The sequence below is a fragment of the Polypterus senegalus genome, chromosome 11 (assembly GCF_016835505.1).
Source record: "Polypterus senegalus isolate Bchr_013 chromosome 11, ASM1683550v1, whole genome shotgun sequence".
NCBI classification, from domain to species: Eukaryota; Metazoa; Chordata; class Cladistia; order Polypteriformes; family Polypteridae; genus Polypterus; species Polypterus senegalus.
This window is the reverse complement of record NC_053164.1, coordinates 122295526-122316724: the sequence shown is the minus strand read 5'-3', so window position 1 is coordinate 122316724 and position 21199 is coordinate 122295526. Positions and strand designations below refer to the sequence as shown.

Below are 21199 nucleotides of genomic sequence, written 5' to 3'. Positions count from 1 at the left end.
TGTCTTGTAGTTAATGCTGCTGGAATAGGCACTGGCTCACTATGACCTTGTAACTGCATATGAGTACCATCATTAGCCATTAATAAATAAACTTATGGCACCTAGTAATGGGCTCACTAGGTATCAAATGACCCATTGGCATTGACTGAGAAACAATGAAAATACTCAATGATAAACAAAAAAAACAGCTTTTCCAAAAACTAATTTATACAGTGATAGAAATAAATAATGAAGCATGATAAAAATAAAACAAGTGTGCCAATAGAAAGTTTCAGTGTGCATTACTTGCTTTTTGGCTTTGTTCAGTTTTTGAACCTACAGACCACTGTGCTCTGTCCAGTGCCAGGATTAATGTCTATAGCCAAGCAGTCCAGCCCATCCTGCTCTACTCAAAGGGAGTGTTAATGGAAAGCAAGGTCTAGCAGAATGGTTCCAAAATCGTAAGCATACCTTTCTTTTTTCTTCATTCAAGTAAATCTTTTTTCAGTAAATTGCCACTCCTTTATACAGTATATAAATATCAAGGATCTGCCAAAATGTAATACAAAATGATTTTCCTGTTAGTTCCATATTATCATCATTTTTTATGATGTAGGTGCATCGCCCCAACTCAAAGATTTCAGTTTGATTTATTGAAAAAGCTTGAATGAATCTGAATGCAAAAATGAAACACTGCCAAAACATTTTGCACCATTTCAGCGTGTCCTGCATAAGTGCACACACAACCCTGAGAAGGTTTCCTTTATTATGTAGCTGTGCTAACATTCAGATACTCTTAGTCACAGTTAGCAACACCAATGGAAAAAAAAGTTGGGCTGAAACCAAGTGGTGCATTATAGTCTAGACATTTGGCCCTTTTTTCTTGTTAATGCCTCCTTAAAGTAGAGTACATTTTTAAAGTACATTGATTGCTTTGTGGTCAAGACATTAAGTGAAAACATTATCCAATGTTTCTGTGAAAGTGTATCCTGTGTAAAGTAATAAAGGAGAATTTTACCAAGTGCTAGAGGTTCAAAGGACAAGCATTATGTGCTTCCATGCGTTTTGTCCTGCTTATTGCGCCATTTATATTTCAGTAGCTACAATTTCTTCATATTGAATTTCTTCGTCATGCAGTTCAATATCCATGTCCGCTCTGCTCTCCAGTTCTGCCGTTAGCTCCTTTAAGATTTTTTCTAGCTCCTGGTTCTTTTTATGCATCTGTAAGTAATTTCGTTGCAATTGCTTCTGGTACCGGATGACTTTCTCCTTCTCCCTGTTCCAGGTCAGCCTTTCTAACTGAAAAGTCGCCACCATTTTCTGTTTCTTATGTTTCTCTTCCATCAGGTCTGTTTTGAGTTTTTCCACTTCTTCCTGTAATGTCTCCATCTCATCTGCCCCCCCATTGTCAGAATCTTTGGCTTGGTGAAAAGCGGCAGCCCGGCTACCCAATTCTTTTGTGTGATTTTTCTGTTGCTGTTCCTTAGCCAGTGCCAGGTCATGCTTCATAATCCGGATGTCCATCTCTAGCTTGCTCACTTTCTCCCTCAGCAGGTCTGCCTCATTCTTCTTCCGCTGCAGCTCATTCTCACAAACCTCTACCTCCACACTTTTTGCCCGAATAGCCTCCTCCAGGTCCTTGACTTTGCTCTCTAGAGTCTCCATCTTTCCTTTGGTTTCCTTCAGCGTTGCTTTGAGACTCACAATTTCATTGAGTTTGTGGCTTACATCTCCCTGGGATTCTTTTAGCTGCTGCTTTAATAAGGCAATTTCTCCTGATTTTTGGCAAACCTAAAATATATAAAAAGCTGACATTATTTTTTTTTTGGCAAAAACACATGGACAAAAAGAAAACATTCTCATCACAGGGTGGTTCAATGTTATCCAGTCATTTTATGTAAGGACTAATGCTGCTTATTGGCATATTAATAGGAGCATGCATGGTTTTCTTTTTTGTAGAAGTCACTGCATTGCTCACAGTGTTGAGAAGATACAGACTCACAATACCCAAAAGACCCTAAACATTGGTGGCTATTTGAGAATAGGAAAATTTTGTACAGTAGCGCTACTGATAGAATAATAGCTGGTGGAAATCTTGATCATGGTTGAAACTGGAAACCAGCAATGGCTGAGATACCACCAGAGATAATAGTGCTAGAAATAACAGTATCTACAATTATCTTATAACGGGTTATTAAATTGAAAACTTTTTTGCTCTAAGTGAAATTTCTCAGCATAATCAAATTATTCATAGTTCTCTAAAACTGCCTTAATGTATTAGAAGTAAATTTGTGAACTTTTCCCACAGTGAAGTGAAAGCAACCAACATATAATCTACAAATTTACAATCTTTTGTAATTTGAGTTCAATCTTTTTACCATTAAAAAATTGAATTATGTATTTATAAGTGTTTGCACTGCTTAATAATAATAATAATAATAATAATAATAATAATAATAATAATAATAATAATAATAATAATAATAATACATTTTATTTATAAAGTTCTTTCCCATACTCAAGGCACTTACATGCAATGGAATAAGGAGAGGGCATGGACAAATAAGAATTTAAGCAGGGGTCGTAACCAGGAAGACTAATCTCTCTCTATTTATAAAATCCAACATCTGTCTCTCTGTATGTCTGTCCACTTTTCACGAGAGAACTACTTAACAGATTTAAATCGGGTTTATTTCTATAATTTGCTTGAACATTCCAGTTGAGTTTGCGACCTCTCTCATCATAGTTTGCTTGCGGTACAGATTTATTTGCGCGAATCTGAGAGAGACACATTTTTCCTCACTCACGTGCCAGCCTCTGGGAATATCTTACATCCACTTAGCTAGCAAACGAAAGAACCACTTAACTTATTTAGATTGGGCTTTTTGCTAGAATGTGCCTGAACATTTCTGTTGATTTTGAGACAACTCTCATCATGCTAAGAATCATAGTTTGCTTGCAGGAGTGATATATTCGCCCTAATCCTAGACAGAGGCTACGGGCTGAGGGAAGGGGGAAGCGTGACGTCAGGAGTGGGGAGCAAGGCAGGGCCCTCCTCGTTGTCCTGTTTCACTATTATGCGGGCAGAGCCGTGGGGGACGGCTAGTATTAAATAAACAAAGATCAGGATGTGTAGCCAGAATCGTGGTCAAAGAACAGAGTGGTATGCAAAGAAAGGGTACATCAAACCAGAACCAAGAAAACATGAGATGTATTTCATAGTCAAAGGTCTGAAAAAATGGCTGAAACTAAGAATAGGAAAGATACTTAAATTTTTTTGTTCGTGAATCAAAATCTTGGATAACCAGGAAGTGGAAGCTTCTGACCTGTTTGCTGTTGCAGCAATGATGTCACATGTTACACACCCCTATTGTCAAGCTTAACAATGGTGTACAAACTGTCAGCAAAAAAGAGCCATGGGGCAATGTGAATCATATTGTAACACTGACTGGGCTTCCCCACCCTGTGTGCCCATAGGAGGAGATGAAAAGAAGCATCTGAATGGCAGCAAGTCAGAGACAGGACAAAAGAAGTGGCAAAGCAGAGGGGGTGGAGCCTGGGGGAGCAAAAAGAATGAGTAGCGGAGGAGCTCGGATGATTCAGGAGAATAGTGAGACATAGGAGGAAAACAGTTCTAGCTAGAACAGGGAGCGAGACTGTAGGTGCTTGTGATTTTCTTTGGATCGGATGAGAAGAGGAAAATGGAAGTGGGGACTACATTGCACAATTAAAATAGGTGCTTCAGCCTCCACAAAAAGCTTACCTGGTGTCCTTTGCAGTTCCTTCAATATGTAACACTGGTAAAGGCACATGAGACCAAAAAATAAATATTGCCAATAGATTCCTTGACCTTCAAAATCCCAGGGAAATGTACTTTTAAAGTCAAAGAACAGTTGAAAAAATTTTAAAATCCTAAGCCTGATCATGACAATGTTTCACTCGTCTTATATATTTTGTGTTGTGATTGTTTTATGTTTTGTTGCAAAATGAGACTTAAACAAATGTATGCATATTAGTTTGAAACTATCTATTACTCTCTACTGGCTCTGTATACTCAGAAAGGACAACATTTAACAAAAGCCTCTGTGTACAGGCAAGGTGAAACACCAGCTGTCCTTCATTTTTGGTTACAAAGCACAATGTGAAATGATTTGTGAGATTAAGGCACAGCGATGTTGCCTCTACAGCAGTATCTACTACCTACCTCCCACTGCGTTTCCTCCAGTGTTGGCGCCAATTTGGTCTGCTCCTTCTCGTAAGATTTGAGTTTCACTGCCAGCAAATCTCTTTCTCGTGCAAGTTGGTTCATTTCATCTTGGAGTTTCTTTTTTTCTTGCTGTAGCTGAAAGACTTGGAGCTGCATGACCTGCTGGGCTCTCAGAGCTCTTTGTGAAACTTGCCTGAGTTTTGTTGAGCACCTCTGTTTGAGTCCTTCCATCTCCTCAGCACAGTATTTTTGTTTCTCTTCAAATATCTGGCAGGTGTCTGCTTCTTTTTCCTCAAAGCTGACCTGTAATTCTTGCAGTTCTGTCTCCCTTTCTAAGAGTTTCTGCTCCAGCTGTTGAATGAGGCTTCCTTTCATGGAAATGGGTGATCGAATACAAGAAGTGACTTCTGAAAACATGTTGATCTGTCCAGAGGAAGAAGCAACGGGATTATGAGAAGCCTGGACGCTGTCAGAGAATGACATCACTTTCAGACTGATGATATTGCTCTCTTTTGACCCACTCACATTACCCGAGTGGCTCACATTTTGAACAGAACCACCAAATTTGTTCGGGGGGCCTACTGAAGACGAAAGATTCTCCACTTGGCAGCAGCTGTTTGTGCTGTGTGTTGGAAGACTAGACATCGAGTTCCTACCAGAGTCAGACAATGTCCCACAGCCATTAGATGGCTTCTGTTTTTGCTCTTTTGATTTGTCTGATGGGCTCAGTCTGTTCTCATGGATTTGGCTAAGACTATGACTTTCAGTAGTAGTGGAAGTGCTGGAATTGCTATTACGGGGAATGACAGGTTTGAAAGCTGTAGGTCGTATGAGTCCCTTTTCAGTGCCCTAGTGTGAGAAAAAAATCAAGGTAAGTAATCTTTGGAGTTGAAAGAGACATTTAAACTTTAAATTACATTTCACAAAATCTTTCAGATGGAGAAAAATTTTCTTTTTCTTTTTTTTTTTTTTACAACTGAAACCATGTTTTTTCATCTCAGAAGCAATTTAGTGATTTTTCTACTGCAGGATTGAGATAATGTTTGCAATATTAATAATGAAGCTTCAAGGTCTAAACATAGAAAATCTGGTGGGTTCTTTATGATGGCCTGCAGAATATTTATAGTATAGCATACCAATAAAGGATCACAGAAGACAAGCTTTACTGATTCTCTATTCTATAGCTTCAGGTTATATTGTATGTATGGGTTCTGTCTGTACATGTTATGTTTTATTCCTCCTAATCCTCTTTGATTCATTTTTAGACTGATATGCTTCTCTCATTTGCTTTACCAAATTTTACACTGCTTTTCTCTCGTTTCCTTGAATAATAAACTGGTCAAGTATCAAGGTGCATAGTATAGTAAATGCCCTTATTCAACAGCCTGTCAAAAACTATTTAAATTAAGCAAACTAATTTAAATTAAAACACTGATGATAAATTTTGGTCAGTTTATCAAAACTTCACTTTCACCCAAAAGTTTTTGTCATATCGTAATGAATGCCACACAAAAGATTACCAGAATCTGCCAACAATAGAGTGTCACTTTGACTTGCTTTTATCAGGTTAATGGTATTATTTTCATTTATATTTTACTGGCTGTATTTTTTACATTTATGTCTCATGAAAAACTAGTGATGAGCAAAACAGACAAGATTTGATTTTCACTCAGTTTTGTGCAATTGACACAAATTTTTCTGCAGCTGTGTAACATGTAATTCGTCAACCACCAGTAAAGTCAACTCTATTTATGTCTTTTATTCATTTCGCCATGGAGTAAAACAAGAGAATGAGCATTTGCACGTTTCAAGTGCTGTGGAGCTTCAAGGAGAGGTCTGAATGGTAATCAGAGGTGGGTAGAGTAGCCAAAAATTGTACTCAAGTAAAAGTAGCGTTACTTTAAAATAATATTATTCAAGTAGAAGTAAAAAGTAGTCATCCAAAAAACTACTCTAAACTAACTGTTTGATCATAATAAATTATTTATTGTTTTAGAAATGTTGTAATAAGACAGACAAAAATATAAAAAATGTCTGCTATTTCCAAATAATAAAATAAAAAATGAGTAAAAATAAATAACATCTTTACAAAATGAAGATGCACAAATAACACAAAGTTCCAAATCTCAGTTTTTCACAGCAAAGCTGTTGAATCAAATACCTACAGTAGGTAACATGTATGTTTGAACAGTGCAAACTATTTACAGTGACAAGACATACTGTACACTGACAGTATAATACTGCATATTCACTTGCCCTCCAAATAGCACAGCTGATAGAAAATAACATTAGAACAAGGCAGCTTGTGCACGTACAAGAAGTCTCACTTTACCTGGACTGTCTGTGTCTGTGCATGTTTGGTTAAAACGTGCTTGTTCTTCACTCAGTGAAGTGATGCTTAAGCTTCAGCAGAAGTTGGCTCTCATTTATCATGTACAGTGGAACTTTAGATTGCAAGTAACTTGGTTTGCGAGTGTTTTGCAAGACGAGCTAAAATTTTTAATAAATTTTGACTTGATAAACGAGCGAAGTCTTGCAATACGAGTAGTCCATATACGCTTTGTCTGCCGAGTGTCACATGATCACAAATGAGCTGATGGTTCTTCTTTCTCTCACTGCGGGATTGTGGGCAATCATTAGTCAGCATGCCTCACTCATATAGTTAACATCCATACGAGCGTATACTGTTTACTACAGCATTATGACCGTGTTGTGTGTGTGTGTGTGTGTTGTGATGTGTGAGTCCCTGTCTTGCACCCCAAAACACGAAGTTGAGTCTCAATACTTTAGCAACACCATCTTTATTCAGCTTGAAACAGGAACAGCGTGGTTATTTATTGTAGTGGGATCTGCCACTCTCCTATACACAGACACAGCAGTCAGGCAGGGCCATGCCCAGGTTAGTGGCCAAGTAATACTGTGTCCTGCAGATTTAGAATGTTCCTTGTATCACCCATCAACGTCAGGTGCTTATAGTATGACCGTGATCTTTTCGGATTCGCTGGGTGCCTGCGGTCGCTTCCGGGACGCTCTTCCGCATGTCGTCCCGTTGGGTGAAATCCCACAAACTCACTCACACCAGCCATGATTCTTTTGAAAGGTAAAGTGCAGGTTAATTTGTTTTATGTATTTTTATATTTTGTATTAATCATTTTTATATGAAAAGTTTTGGGTTGTGGAACGAATCATCTGAGTTTCCATTATTTCTTATGGGGAAATTCACTTTGGATTGTGAGCAGGTTTCCGGAACGAATTATGCTCGCAAACCGAGGTTCCACTTGTATTGTTTCTTTCCCTGTCCGCTGTCTGTGAGGAGTTTGTGCTGTTATTCCACCACAGTTTGTGTGTGGTCATGTGACTGCAAGTGACGTCTGATTGGTGAAACGGAGTCTTGTGATTACTGTTGCTATGTCTGATTGGTGAAACAATCATGCAGTAGATCCACTGGTGGCTTCTCTCTTTCAAAAATATATCTATGTGTAAATGTTGCCCAATGTAGTGGAGTAAGAGTAACATTTCTTCTTCTGTCCACCCTGGCCATCGGACCTTACTCTTATTCTATGTTAATTAATGTTGACTTATTTTATTTTTCTTACTGTGTCTTTTATTTTTCTATTCTTCATTATGTAAAGCACTTTGAGCTACTTTTTGTATGAAAATGTGTTATATAAATAAATGTTGTTGTTGTTCACAAATGTCCTTCCATCCATCCATTATCCAACCTGCTATATTCTAACTACAGGGTCACGGGGGTCTACTGGAGCCAATCTCAGCCAACACAGGGCGCAAGGCAGGAAATAAACCCTGGGCAGGGTGCACAGGGTGCACACACACACGTATACACACACACACACACTAGGGACAATTTAGAATCGGCAATGCACCTAACTTGCATGTCTTTGGACTGTGGGAAGAAACCGGAGTACCCAGAGGAAACCCACGCAGACACAGGGAGAACATGCAAACTTCACGCAGGGTGGACCCGGGAAGCAAACCCAGGTCTTCTAACTGCGAGGCAGCAGCGCTACCCACTGTGCCACCGTGCCGCCCACAAATGTACTCAAGTGAAAGTAAAAAGTATAGTGCGATAAAACTACTCTTAGAAGTACATTTTTTTTTAAAAACGTACTCAAGTAAATGTAATGAAATAAATGTAACTCGTTACTACCCACCTCTGATGGTAATGATTTTCCAGTCACACTACCAGACACTCTCAATATAATCTCGAACTTCCCACCTACTTTCTCCCACTCACACAAAATGTTCTATTCTGTTCCCAACCTCATTTCCACTTTCCACTGTAAAAGGCACTTGAACTGGATTCAAAAACTAAGTGAATTATTAAAACAGCAGAATCTACAAGGGGGGGTAAATTTGTTGACTGCTTTTTTTCTTTTTCACAGTATAATTGAAGTTGATCTATTGATATCAACTTCAAAAAATAATAGATAGATAGATGAACAGATAAAAGGTGACCAGATATACTATTTTTGAGACCTAAAATAATGATCTGGCTGGTATTTATGAAATTCCATAAAATTGTCTGGGATTTTATCTTAACTTTTTTTTACTTAGGATTTTACTTAGACTGTGTAAACAAACAGCGCACCTACATATTTTGTCCAATCCATGTGTGACATGTACTGTATATATTTGGAACCTGCAATCCATGTATGTCATGTGTGGGGTAGGGTTTGTTTGAAGATCACACAAGGCAGTATAACTCAGGTGATAGCTAGGAGGACTGGGTAAAGCCATCTTACTGTTCAAAACCAACTTAAAACTACCAAAAGAACCCAAAACACAAATATTTGCATTTACAGATAAGGAAAATAAATAAAAATGAACACTCATGTTTTCAACTAGGATGTAACCAGTAGGAAGCTGAAGGTATAATCAGTAGAGCTGGCATATGTGACTAACAGCTCCTGTTTACTCTGCAAAGCACAAAATGTCTGATAAAATAGAAAGCTCATCAGCAGAAGTGACCGACTATTTGGTGAGGCTAGTTTCATTATGTTGTAAAATGTTCAATCAAAAATTGTCGCTTTTAAAACCAATGAGGACTTCTCCTTAGTTATGATATATGGAGGTATCTTCGTTTCTACTTTAGAGGCTAAAATGTTTGTTGTGAAAAAAAAAAATAATAATAGAATGCTTTTATGTTTTTCCTTTTCCGCTACTATGGGAGGGAAATAACCACCCTGCAAGCCTTTGGAATGTTAATTACGTAGTTAAATATAAACTAAGATGTTGATTGAAATGTTTTTTTAGAGAAATTAATAAAGATCCATTGCAGATGAAGGCTTGTGTCAAGTTTCAATTAAATCTGACTCCTGGGCCTTTTCTTTGAACAACAAAATCTGGAAGTCCTAATAGATAAATAGATATACTTACTTTGCCTAATTTAAAAGATGCACTATTCACACACACACACCAGGCAAGTTTACATTTAAATAAAAACTGGAAAAATTAAGGTGTCCTAAAACGTTTGAACAGAAGTGAATAAGTGGACAAAACCCACCCTTTCACGTCTGTCACATGTGCTCAGGGTGAACCTGCTCTCATCTGTGAAAAGCACAGGGCGCCAGTGGTGGACTTGCCAATTTTCTCAGGCCACCCTCACAAAGTCTGTTTCTGATTGTTTGGTCAGAGACATTCGCACCAGTGGCCTTCTGGAGGTCATTTTGTCAGGCTCTGGCAGTGCTGATCCTGTTCCTTCTTGCCAAAGGACCAGATACCGGTCCTGTTGATGGGTTAAGGACCTTCCACAGCCCTGTCCAGCTCTCCTAGAGTAACTGCCTTTCTCCTGGAATCTCCTCCATGCCCTTGAGACTGTGTTGAGAGACACAGCAAACCTTCTGGCAATGGCACGTATTGATGTGCCATCCTGGAGAAGTTTGAGTAGCTGTGTAACCTCTGTAGGGTCCAGGTATTGCCTCATGTTACCAGGAGTGTCACTGGCCATAGCCAAATGCAAAACTAGTGAGAAAACAGTCAGAAAAGTTGAGGAGGGAAAAATGTCAGTGGCCTTCACCTGTTACACCATTCCTGTTTTAGGGGTCACCTCCTTGTTGCCCCTCTAGTGCATCAGTTGTTAATTTCATTAACACCAAAGCAGCTGAAACTGATTAACAACCCCCTCTACTACTTAACTGACCAGATCAAAATCCTAGAAGTTTCATTGACTTGATGCTATACTCTGACTAAAAAGTGTTCTTTTAATATTTTTTAGCAATATATATATATATATATATATATATATATATATATATATATATATATATATAATTTATTTATTTAATTTTATAATGTGTCAGTAACACTACAGGTTCAAACTGTCAACCACATTATACTTACACTTATAATTGGTTCTTAATATACATTGTGCACCACTTATTTTATTTTTATGTAAGAAATGAGTTTTATGCTTCTTTTATGATTTGCTTCTACAGCCTTTTATTTTTGAAGGTAGGGCTGGAATATCTCCATACTATACCAACTTGACTTGTATAAACAGAAATATATTAATAAAACTTAAAATTGTGTATTGGTAAAATTATTTTTTCCAAATTTTATTAGGACAAACCTGGTGGCACAGTAGTCTTTACCAAATGACAGCTTTAAGTACCTGGGTTTCATTTTTAATCCAATTAATGTGTAAGTTTGCTCTAGGAATTTAATGTTTCCTCCACATCTGTAAGATCTGCGTTCTGTGTTTATTGGTGGCACTAAATTGGTCCAACATAAATGAATGTGGGTTCAAGAGTGGCCTGTGATAGACTATAAGCTTTATTGAGGTTGTTTGCTACTTTGTGTTTAATGCTACCAAGGTGTTAGCCCACTACAAAGTTTTAAGTGGAAAAAGATGGTTCAGGAAATATGATGAATGCATGCTTTTTAATCATACATCTCTCTGAAGATTGCTTTTTCCTTTCAGAAAGCATTCAGTGAAACTGATACATGACTCTGTTTTTGAACATTTAATGCAGAGGCAACCCACTGCTGTTGTAGTCAATGGTGCTGCCTCACAGCACCCTGAATCCTGTCACTGTCTGTGTAGAGATTATACATTTTTCTTTTATATGTGTGTGTTTACCTTCAGATACTCTGCTTTTCATTTCAAAGATACTTGTGTTAGGTTCATTTGAAACTCTGTTCTGGCATATTGTGAGTGAGTGTGTCCTGTGATGGACTGGCACTTCATTCGGGATTGTTTCTTACAATCAGGATATTGGTCCCCAATGACCCTAAAACAGAATTAATTGAGTTCAGCAAGTAGATTGAAAGATTGTAGGATTGCGTACTCCATAAATTCAACTGTTTAATATTGTCTTTAGGAGCAGTTAGTGCAATTTCTACAACATCTTATGTCATCAGCATATGTTGGCAAAATCACAACCTTAGAACCATGCATAAGAAAAATGTTTACAATAGGAAAAAAAATAATCAAAAGATAAAACAATTCTTTCAGTCCTTTAGCTTTTTGCTACTTTCCCTTTCACCTTACTAACTTTGCAGCACAGATTGCATTCCACTTTTATTATTAATAGTTGGCACGATGGACTAGAACTTAATTGTGTGAATTTTACATTCCCTTGTAATGATCACATAACCCCGAATCACAGAGTGAAACTCATGACTCAAAACAAAGAACAGAGATTATCTAAGAAGAAATATTTACCCAGGTGCAACCCTGGCAATATATCAAAGCATTCCTGGAGCGATTAATCAGTGCCCTACATTGTGCCAGAATACAACAATGTATTGCATTTAGCAGGTCTGATTAACTTCATCTCTTATTTACAAGGTTGGCAGTTTCTCATGTTGAAAGAAGAGTAAATCAGCTGGTGTGAAATTGCATGATCCCAAGAAGGACTTATACATACAATACATTCTGTTCCATCATGTGAAGAAAATACTCTGCCTGCACTTTATAAACGATGCTAGATACAGTAGAATTTGTAATAAAGAAAGGTGCACATTTTATTAACAAAAAAATAAGAAAAGAATTATTTAAACTAAAATGCACCCATTGTGGAATACAGACAACCTGTTTATCATTTAGCAAAGTCGAAAGCTAAAGTTTGTAATTGAAAACCTATGCAACTATTCCGATCCTGTACTGACTAAGGACAACTATATGAAAATAATTTTAAAATGAATCAAAAACACACATAACATGAAAAATCCCTACCCATCAGACACAATTGTGATCCTGAAAGTAGGGTCATGGTTATCTCCCATGACATTAACCCAAAGCATCTCTTAGGCTCAGAATTTTGTGTAAGAACAGTTTACCCCAAATATCTCTCAGGATAAACTGTTATGATCGTATGTAAAGCGTTAAGTCCGAATAACGCTCAGGACAGTATTCTGCTGGCATCTAGTGAATGAAATAACATTATTCTGCAAAATAATCATGAATATTTCTATGAGTTTTGCCACCTTATGGTTAAGTTAACAAGATTCATGAGTAGATGGAGCCTTCAATTAAAAAAAACACACTAACATGGAAATGGAAAGCTGTCAAGCCAGTTTTAAAACAAACTGAAGATGAGGTATTAGTTGAATCAAATGATAGTGTATAGATTATTAGATACATCTGCATTAGATAGTGTATTAGATAATGTAAATCGCTCAGTAGATGTTGACATGGATAGTGAAACTGATGCATATGGCAATGTATGACCAAATCACCTGATGAATTTTGTTGCCTGAAGATTCACTGTAATGTAAGTAAGGTGAGGGGCAAAAGTCAAAATGATTGTGATCAAGTGTAAGGACAAGAAAGATGTTAGCCTCCTAAGCACTGTTCAGAATGAAGCAGCTGTTATTTGTCTCAGGAGAAATGTGGAAGTCACTTAGCCTTGTGCTGTGGTAACCTACAATAACACAAGGGGTGTGTTGATCATGTGGATCAGGCACTCACTTTATAACCTCTCATGCTCAAGCAACAGAATAAATATTACAAAAGAAGTGCATAAAGAAACACACTTCTACTCTAGTGAGTTGGTGACGGTTTCAAAATATATCACATAAAGGCTGTGTACTAAATCTACATCAGTGCAACACTGGACACTAGACTTGTATTTGTGTTATCATTTTGGTATTTACATGTTTCTGTTACACATAATAACATTTTTTCTTGTTGAATTCCTGGGAATGTGCTACACCCCTTCTGGAGCTATCCCTACATTTAATGACTTATACGTGTGGGGGTAGTGTGGACATCTTTGTCAGGGTACGCAACACATATTCTCTCTGTACTTACTGCAGAGATGCCTAGCTGGAAAGGAATGGCATTGCCTTCCAGAGACTGAACTAGGCAACTCTTCTGCATAGTCATTCATGAGCTTAAACTTTAACCTTATATTGATTTTAGGTTTGGATTTTGGTTTGTTGGCAAAAGGAAGAAGGATGAATGAGGGTTAATATGATGGTCCAGAATGGTACCATGAGGTGGCTTATACTAATTGTCATTAAATTTTCACTGAAAATATATTATCATAAGCCATTGTCATAACAAATTGGTCTCTTACCCACACATAGCCTAATGTTCTTTGCTAATATTTTATGTAATACTGTATATACTCACAGGTACGTTCTCCCATGGATAAGTCGGGTCTTGATTTTACCGTATAATTTCCAGTATTTTATAATGTCACTCAAGTTGAATGTGGAAAACTCATACTATTGTTCCAAGAGATTATGATGATATGCTAATGCACACCTGAGAGAGTAACTACGGAGCACACTTCCTTTTTTTTTCTATGTATTGTGCCTACGTGACCACACTGTAATACCCGAACTATTCTGGAGTGACATTTGCACTGTTTTGAGTTTTTTGTATCTCACACCCTCATACAACTTTATCGTAAGACCATCCCTTTATCTACGATTGAGTGTTCGATCAGAAGAAAATACGAAGCTGGTTTTAAATTAAACGTTGTTGAAGTAGTGAAAGAAATTGGTACCTGTGCTGCTGCAACAAAGTTCGATGTGTCTGAGAAAATGGTGCGAGATTGGAGGAAGGAAGAAGATGTAAAAATGTTTGAACGGGCATATAAGTCGGGATCTGATTTTATGTTTGATTTTTTGGGTTTCAAGACCTGACTTATACATTAGATATTTGGCACTTTTTTGTCACAATTTATTGCTTCCAGAGGTCTAACCTTTAACTAGCAGCAGTGTTACTGGTCAGTCAGTATTAGCCTAGGTACATACTCTGAGAAAAAATAGTTATAAGAAACATATGTAAAGGAGAAGTGAACATTGTTTTAAAGCCATTATGGTTCAGCAGCATGGTCAATTACCGTAGATCCCGTTATATAAGCCGAGAATTTCGTCCTAGATTTTTGGCTTGGAGTTTGAGGGTCGGTTTATACAACGAGTATCGTTTCAGATTCAAGATTTCCAGCGCAATGCCGGTTTTGCCGATGAATACGGAAGTAAATAATGACAAAACCACAGAGCCATCTTTCAGATGAAGAAGTAACTTTGCATGCCGGTACTTTAAATTAAATAAAGAATTTATTCAAAAAAGTGTTTTAGTTGTTGATTTTATTAATAAAATTTATAATAAATTATCGGGAAGTTTAAAATGAAATTTTTTGTTTTGATTTACGATCAACATCTTGCGTTACGAAACAGATGCAGTCACGTGTATCCGCTTGCGCGATTGTAAACAAACAACCGAGAGCGTTAGTAGCGTCAGTCGGAGCCCAGATACATGTGTTTGTGGATGTAATTTCCGTCATTGCAGTGATTTACCTATACAGTGATCCCTTGCTGTATCGCGCTTTGACTTTCGCGGTTTTGCTCTATCGCGGATTTTATATGTAAGCATATGTAAATGTATATTGCGGATGTTTTGCTGATTCGCGGATTTCTGCGGACAATGGGTCTTTTAATTTATGGTACATGCTTCCTCAGTTTGTTTGCCCAGTTGATTTCATACAAGGGACGCTATTGGCGGATGGCTTAAAAGCTACCCAATCAGAGCACGTATTACATATTAACTAAAACTCCTCAATGCTATAAGATATGCCTCCTGCGCTTTGCTCGATTGTTTGCTTGTCTCTGCCTCTATCTCACCCTCTCTGACATTCTCTGCGCCTGACGGAGGGGGTGTGAGCAGAGGTGCTGCTTGCACAGAAGCCGTTTGTTTGCCTAGTGGATACAGACGCTCCTCTAAGAAATGCCGCTTTATCAAGGTGCGTCCAATAGCACACTTATTGATTTTTTGATTGTTTGCTTTAATCTCGCGTTTTCTCTCTCTCTCTCTGACGTTCTCTGCGCTTGACGGAGGAGATGTGAGCAGAGGGGCTTTTTGCACAGAGGCTGTTTGCTTAGAAGATACGGATGCTCCTGTAAAAAATGCTGAAAGGCTACCTTCGCATTGATCCCCTCATTGCCGCTGCTTTATCGCGGTGCTTGCATACTACATACTAATACAGCCCTATTGATTTTTCATTGTTTACTTTACTCCCTCTCTGACATTCTCCGCTCCTTACGCGCACTTTGAAGAGGAAGATATGTTTGCATTCTTTTAATTGTGAGAAAGAACTGTCATCTCTGTCTTGTCATGGAGCACAGTTTAAACTTTTGACTAAAGGGTGTTATTTCATGTCTAGAGGGCTCTAATAATGTTAAAAAACGTATTTAGAAGGTCGTAAACAGGTTTTCTATGCTCTAACTACGAAAAGATTAGATTTATAAATAAAGAATCCTACTTCGTGGAAATTCATTTATCTGTCTGGAGCGGATTAACCGCGATAAACAAGGGTTTACTGTATAACTGTGCGGAGAATATTTATAAACCGTGTGGGAGAGTTTCTAAGGGCTTAAAATATATAAAAATAATCATACAAACATATGGTTTCTACTTCGCGGATTTTCACCTATCGCGGGGGGGTCTGGAACGCAACCCCCGCGATCGAGGAGGGATTACTGTATATATAATTCATTAAGACCATGCAAGCAAGACACATAATTGCTAAGGAAGGAAGAGAAGGTAAAGCAAGCAATCGCAATCGAAACGAAGATGGACATTGTGTGGAAATATCTCCTCCCTTACTGCAGCCCAAAGATGTCAAATTAAATGGTGAGTACAGTATGAAATTGTATCTAGAATAGAATGCCTTTTATTGTCACTATATGCATCTACAATGAGATTAAAAGCAGCTCCTTCAGTGCAGAAAAACGTTCTGTATAGGGCTTGTATGGTTGTTTTTTTAGCCTTAGCATAACGGCAGATCTGCGGCCCTGCTTCTGCTTTTCTTTCCCTCCTCCGTCTGTGTTGTCTCCTAGACCCGACAACAATCCACGGAGAGCCCGCTGGTCTCGCTATGTTGTCTGGGATGTTGTGTGTGTAATGAAAAACACTCGAAACAGATGTCTGGCTCTGGACAACAATGTCTATAAGGTTCTGGTTGGTGTAGCGGATGTTCGCCAAACCGATCGTGCACAAACAAGGACAAAAAAAAAGTACAAAAACAACAAAAAAGTGCACTGAAAAGGAGAGCCCTGAGCCGCTGCGACCATGCGTGCCGCCATGCTCCTAGCTTAATCGAAGTAGGCTTGGCACTTTTTATAACTTTTTGGTTAGTACATTAGAAAAATGATTGGTGTTTTGGTAAATTATGCACATTATATTATAAATCAAAAATGCTGGCAGTCTCAAATTCTCGCCGATAAACATTATAAATATACCCGAAGAGACACTTTTAAGGAAATTTAGAAAATTTTGCTTGGAGAAGGGGGTCGGCTTAAATACCGGTCATCGGCAAATACATGTAATTTAGTAGGTAGAGAAGGGGTTCGGCTAATATACCGGGTCGGCCTGTATTCCGGGATCTACGGTATGTAAATGATTATGCTTGTGTCTTTGCTACTGTTATGCTAAAGGAGAATTTACCAGGAGGAGAGACATAGTGAGGGTCTGAAACAAGAGAACTAAAGTATAGACAGAAATGAATACTAAAAATTTAAGTTAAAAGCAAAGCAAAGTTTCTAAGCCAGAAAGAGCTTTTTGTTAGAGAAAATGGATTTGAAATAGCAAGAATTACAAATACCATGAGGTGTGTTGTATCTGCAAACCCATATAGGAAAACACAGCAGTTGTTGACCTTTCATTCCGTTGCAACGTGTAGGCAAAGGTCGCAACCTCTGACAACCCACCTCTAACAACCACAGGACGCATCCTAATGAAGGGTGGACAAAATCATCCAAATAAATTATTAACAATTAAATATCTCTGTGTTAAGAATGAAAAAATCTAATGTAGGACATAAATTCATTGTGCAAGAGAAAACACTAACAGGATAGTTAGATCACAAAAATATTTGAAGGAGAATGAGTTAAAAATGTGTGGGTGATTGGTGTCTTTTAAATAAATAATTGCCCAACTCCCGTCTTCAGGTAGTAGCATGGTGGGAGCGGTTCCCGTGTGCGATGCGGGAGCAGACGGCCCTGCACTTAGTGCACAGGTACAGGATTGCCTGCAACTCTAATTGACCCCAGGAGCTGCTGGTTGCCTCAGTTCTGCCACGTCACCAATTTAAAAGTGAAGCACAAGTGCGAGAGAGGAGAATCGAGAGGAAAAGGCCTTTTGGTAAGAGAGAGAAAAGAAAAGAAGATAGGGAGAGAAAAAGGCAGGGGTGAGTATTAGATCTGGTGCAAGTGAGCATAAGAAAGGCGACGAAGGCAGACAGCTGGACAGAAGTCCCTCGGAGTGCGTGAACGACACTCAGGGGCTGACGGCCACTTCTGCTGAGTGACCTGGGGAGTGGAGTGGCCGAAACACTGCTTAGTTGTAGTGACTCACTGGAGAGAGGCAGTGTGGCTGTAGGTGAAGGAGATGCTGGTGAGAGGCATTCACTGGGTGGTGCCATGGACCCTGGGCACCCAAGCCTGGCAGTGGGAGTCACAGGCTTAATAGGGTACCTTGCCTGGAGGTAGAGAGGGCTAAAAGGGTCAGAGTCTAGGAGCAGCGCTGGAGGTGGGCTGAACTGCTGGATAGGTGCCTTCTTGGCTGCAAGGACCCGCTCTGGGTTAAATCAAGGAGGTGGCCAGGTTTTAAAGGACTGCACTATGGCTCAAGATTTTAGGGATTTAGGATTTTGAAGCAGCGCACTTTGGGACACTGTTTTGGGAACTGTTTTTAATAAAAGCACTTGAGCTGTTTTCACCATCCCCTTACTTGGTGTGTTTGTTCTCATCTACTCAACTCATCCTGGTCATGACTATCGGCGGTGTCACACAGCCATTCCAAGAAAAGGCAGCATCAGAGTTTGATTGTGTGTAATGTAGGATACTTTACTGTCATTGCAGCAGGGGTGTCCATATTCTTTTGGAATCAGTATGGAATGGGCTTGGGGAGCAGAAAAAGATTTAAATTAGCAATCACAATTATTATTTCATGTTTTTAGATTATTTGAAAATATCTGTGCAAAGACTAAGAAACACCCACATCTCTCTTCCTCATTAACACTTCAATGGAACTTAGAAATGTCCATACATAGTCACTCAGTTGTTATAGACTACATACCAGTACACAACAGTGAATGTGTTACAGTAGGCAAGCCATCAATAACAAAAAGAAACAGACAATTTCATGGCCACAACCCATTAACAGAAAACTCAAAATCAATACCAACTTGAAATGTCCCATAACTGTGATATACCCCAATGGTGAAAGTGAAATCATCAAAACCATCTTGCTCAACTTAAAAAAATTATTTTAATATTGATCTTAATTTAAGAATAAGGAAGTTTAAAATACAACAAAAACACTTCAAAACACCTAAAATACACAATTCAGATAACAATTCAAAATTCAAATTTAAGAAAAAATGAAACAAAGATCTGGTACAATTGAACAAGGTGAAATGAAACAAGGTAAAGTTCAAAAGTCTAATGACCTTAATCTAGTTACAATGAGAAAGTGCAATTGCAAAAGAAAGCAAAACCTAACAACGAAAATGCAAAAGAGAGACAAAGAGCACCACCATAAGAGCTAATGCCACAGCAAAGAGAGCTGCAGCCCTAATGTCTACAGCAACTGAAGGCCTTGGCTCAATTAAAGGGCCTAGATTGACAGAATCAATTGAAATAAATAAAAATTTGAAAAAGGCCATTTATTAACTAAGACAATACTTAATGAAATGAAAACTACTAATAAAAAATATCCTGACAACAAAGGATAGAATTGATTAACAAAAAAGAAAACCAAAGAACAGATGACAAAAATAAAATCCCAATACTCCAGCATGGGATTTCCCAGGGAGGCTTAAGAGTGTGATCCATCCGTAACTGGAACATATTATTTTGTTCCCCTTGTTAAAAAACTGGGACCACCACCTCTGCCAGTATATTTGCATATTCACTAAAATGCCACTGCAATATCCAGTGCTTTTGGCATTTCTAGTCAGATCTATCCTGTAGCCTTACTTTTTACTCATTCCAGCGACCTCAGCCGCAGAGGTGGACACAACCCCAACAAATCCTTCTGGCATTTCCTTTGACAAAGAGATCATATGCCCCAAGTTCAGCAATTTGTTAAAGTGGTCCTTTTTAATCTTTTGATGGGGTTATTATGTTAAATGAGGATAGCAAAGTGCGAGGGGTTAAAAAGTCAAAATGAAAGGTTCAAAACTGGGAGATCAAGTTGTACTTGAGTCAGAACTGAATCAAGAGACAAAAACCAGAAAGTCAGAAATTTCAGGCAGAGATCAATAGTAAAAAGATTATGATAAAACTAGCTGTGTAAGCCCATGCTGTAAAAAGCATGGGGTCCTAGAATCTATTGAAATTGTCAGAAAAAAATTGAAATGTAGAGATATTAGGTAATTGAAAGGAACTACTCTGTCCGGCTCTCACCTAGGGGGTTTCATTTTGCTGACGTGCTTGCAACGCGTGTGTATTAGCGGCGGGAGGAAAAGTAAAAGGGACACCATTTTGCAGATGTGCTTGCCTCGCTTCTGTAATAGCTGAAAAGCGAGTGACTCTCTCTTCGGATGTTTTGTTTTGCCAACGTGCTGGCCTCGCTTGCATATCCTTGGAGATGGAACCGTTACCTCGACTCCACCTCTCACTTTCGGGACAGATAGACACACACATTTCCATGCATAGATGTTTATATATAAGATTTTAGTTTAAGGAAAATGCACAAGGCAAAAATAGGTTTAAGAATCTGCAAAGCTCAGATGAGGACGTGAACTACAGATGACCTTTTTAACCTGTTGATTCATTCTCAATAGGTTATGTCCACCAATATGGCCATAGCAACTCAAGGCGCTATCCTAATGGGGTGGGGGGAGGATGGGACAGTGACAAAATGGTGGCAGCCAATTTGCTGGTTGGAAAAGTGCATATAATTAAGCAGAATCAAATCTAAAGTCAGAATCAAAAAGTTAATAACAGATTTGAATTTTAGGGCTAGGAAACTCCCCTGAAACAAGTGGTAAATTACGCATATCAATAAGGAAAAAGCCCACAGATAGTTAACCAAAACCTGTTCCAAACGAAGGTGACTTGGGACACATTCTACTTACCTTCCCAAAGTCATGGAATGGTTTGCGAGAACCTCTCTGAGCCGTACAAAAGATACTCTATGGCAGGAGCAGACTGGGTCTCAAAACCAGCCCAGGCATCCTTCAATGAGTGAGGTGACAAGGTTGACCCACTTGGCCCATTATTCATTGTCAGTCAGTCATTTTCCAACCCGCTATATCCTAACTACAGGGTCACGGAGGTCTGCTGGAGCAAATCCCAGCCAACAAAGGGCGCAAGGCAGGAACAAATCTTGGATAGGGTGCCAGCCCACCGCAGGACACACACACACACAACCCACACACCAAGCACACACTAGGGACAATTTAGAATTGCCAGTGCACCTAACCTGCATGTCTTTGGACTGTGGGAGGAAACCGGAGAACCCAGAGGAACCCACGCAGACATGGGGAGAACATGCAGACTCCACGCAGGGAGGAATTATGCATTGTAATTTTC

General features: G+C 38.7%; 1 protein-coding gene across 7 annotated transcripts in view; it reads right to left on the bottom strand.

Annotated features, from left to right (window-relative positions):
• Positions 1–218: 218 nt before the first annotated feature.
• lzts1 (leucine zipper, putative tumor suppressor 1) overlaps positions 219–21199 on the bottom strand; it is a 160531-nt gene continuing 139550 nt past the window's right edge. For all 7 annotated transcript variants that reach the window (XM_039769577.1, XM_039769583.1, XM_039769580.1 and 4 more), the window contains 2 exons: positions 4184–5035; positions 219–1770 (listed from right to left, as the gene is read on the bottom strand). In XM_039769577.1, the coding sequence (XP_039625511.1) occupies positions 1066–1770; positions 4184–5035 (1557 nt within the window). In that variant the 3' untranslated portion in view covers positions 219–1065. The remainder of the gene's footprint in view (positions 1771–4183; positions 5036–21199) is intronic.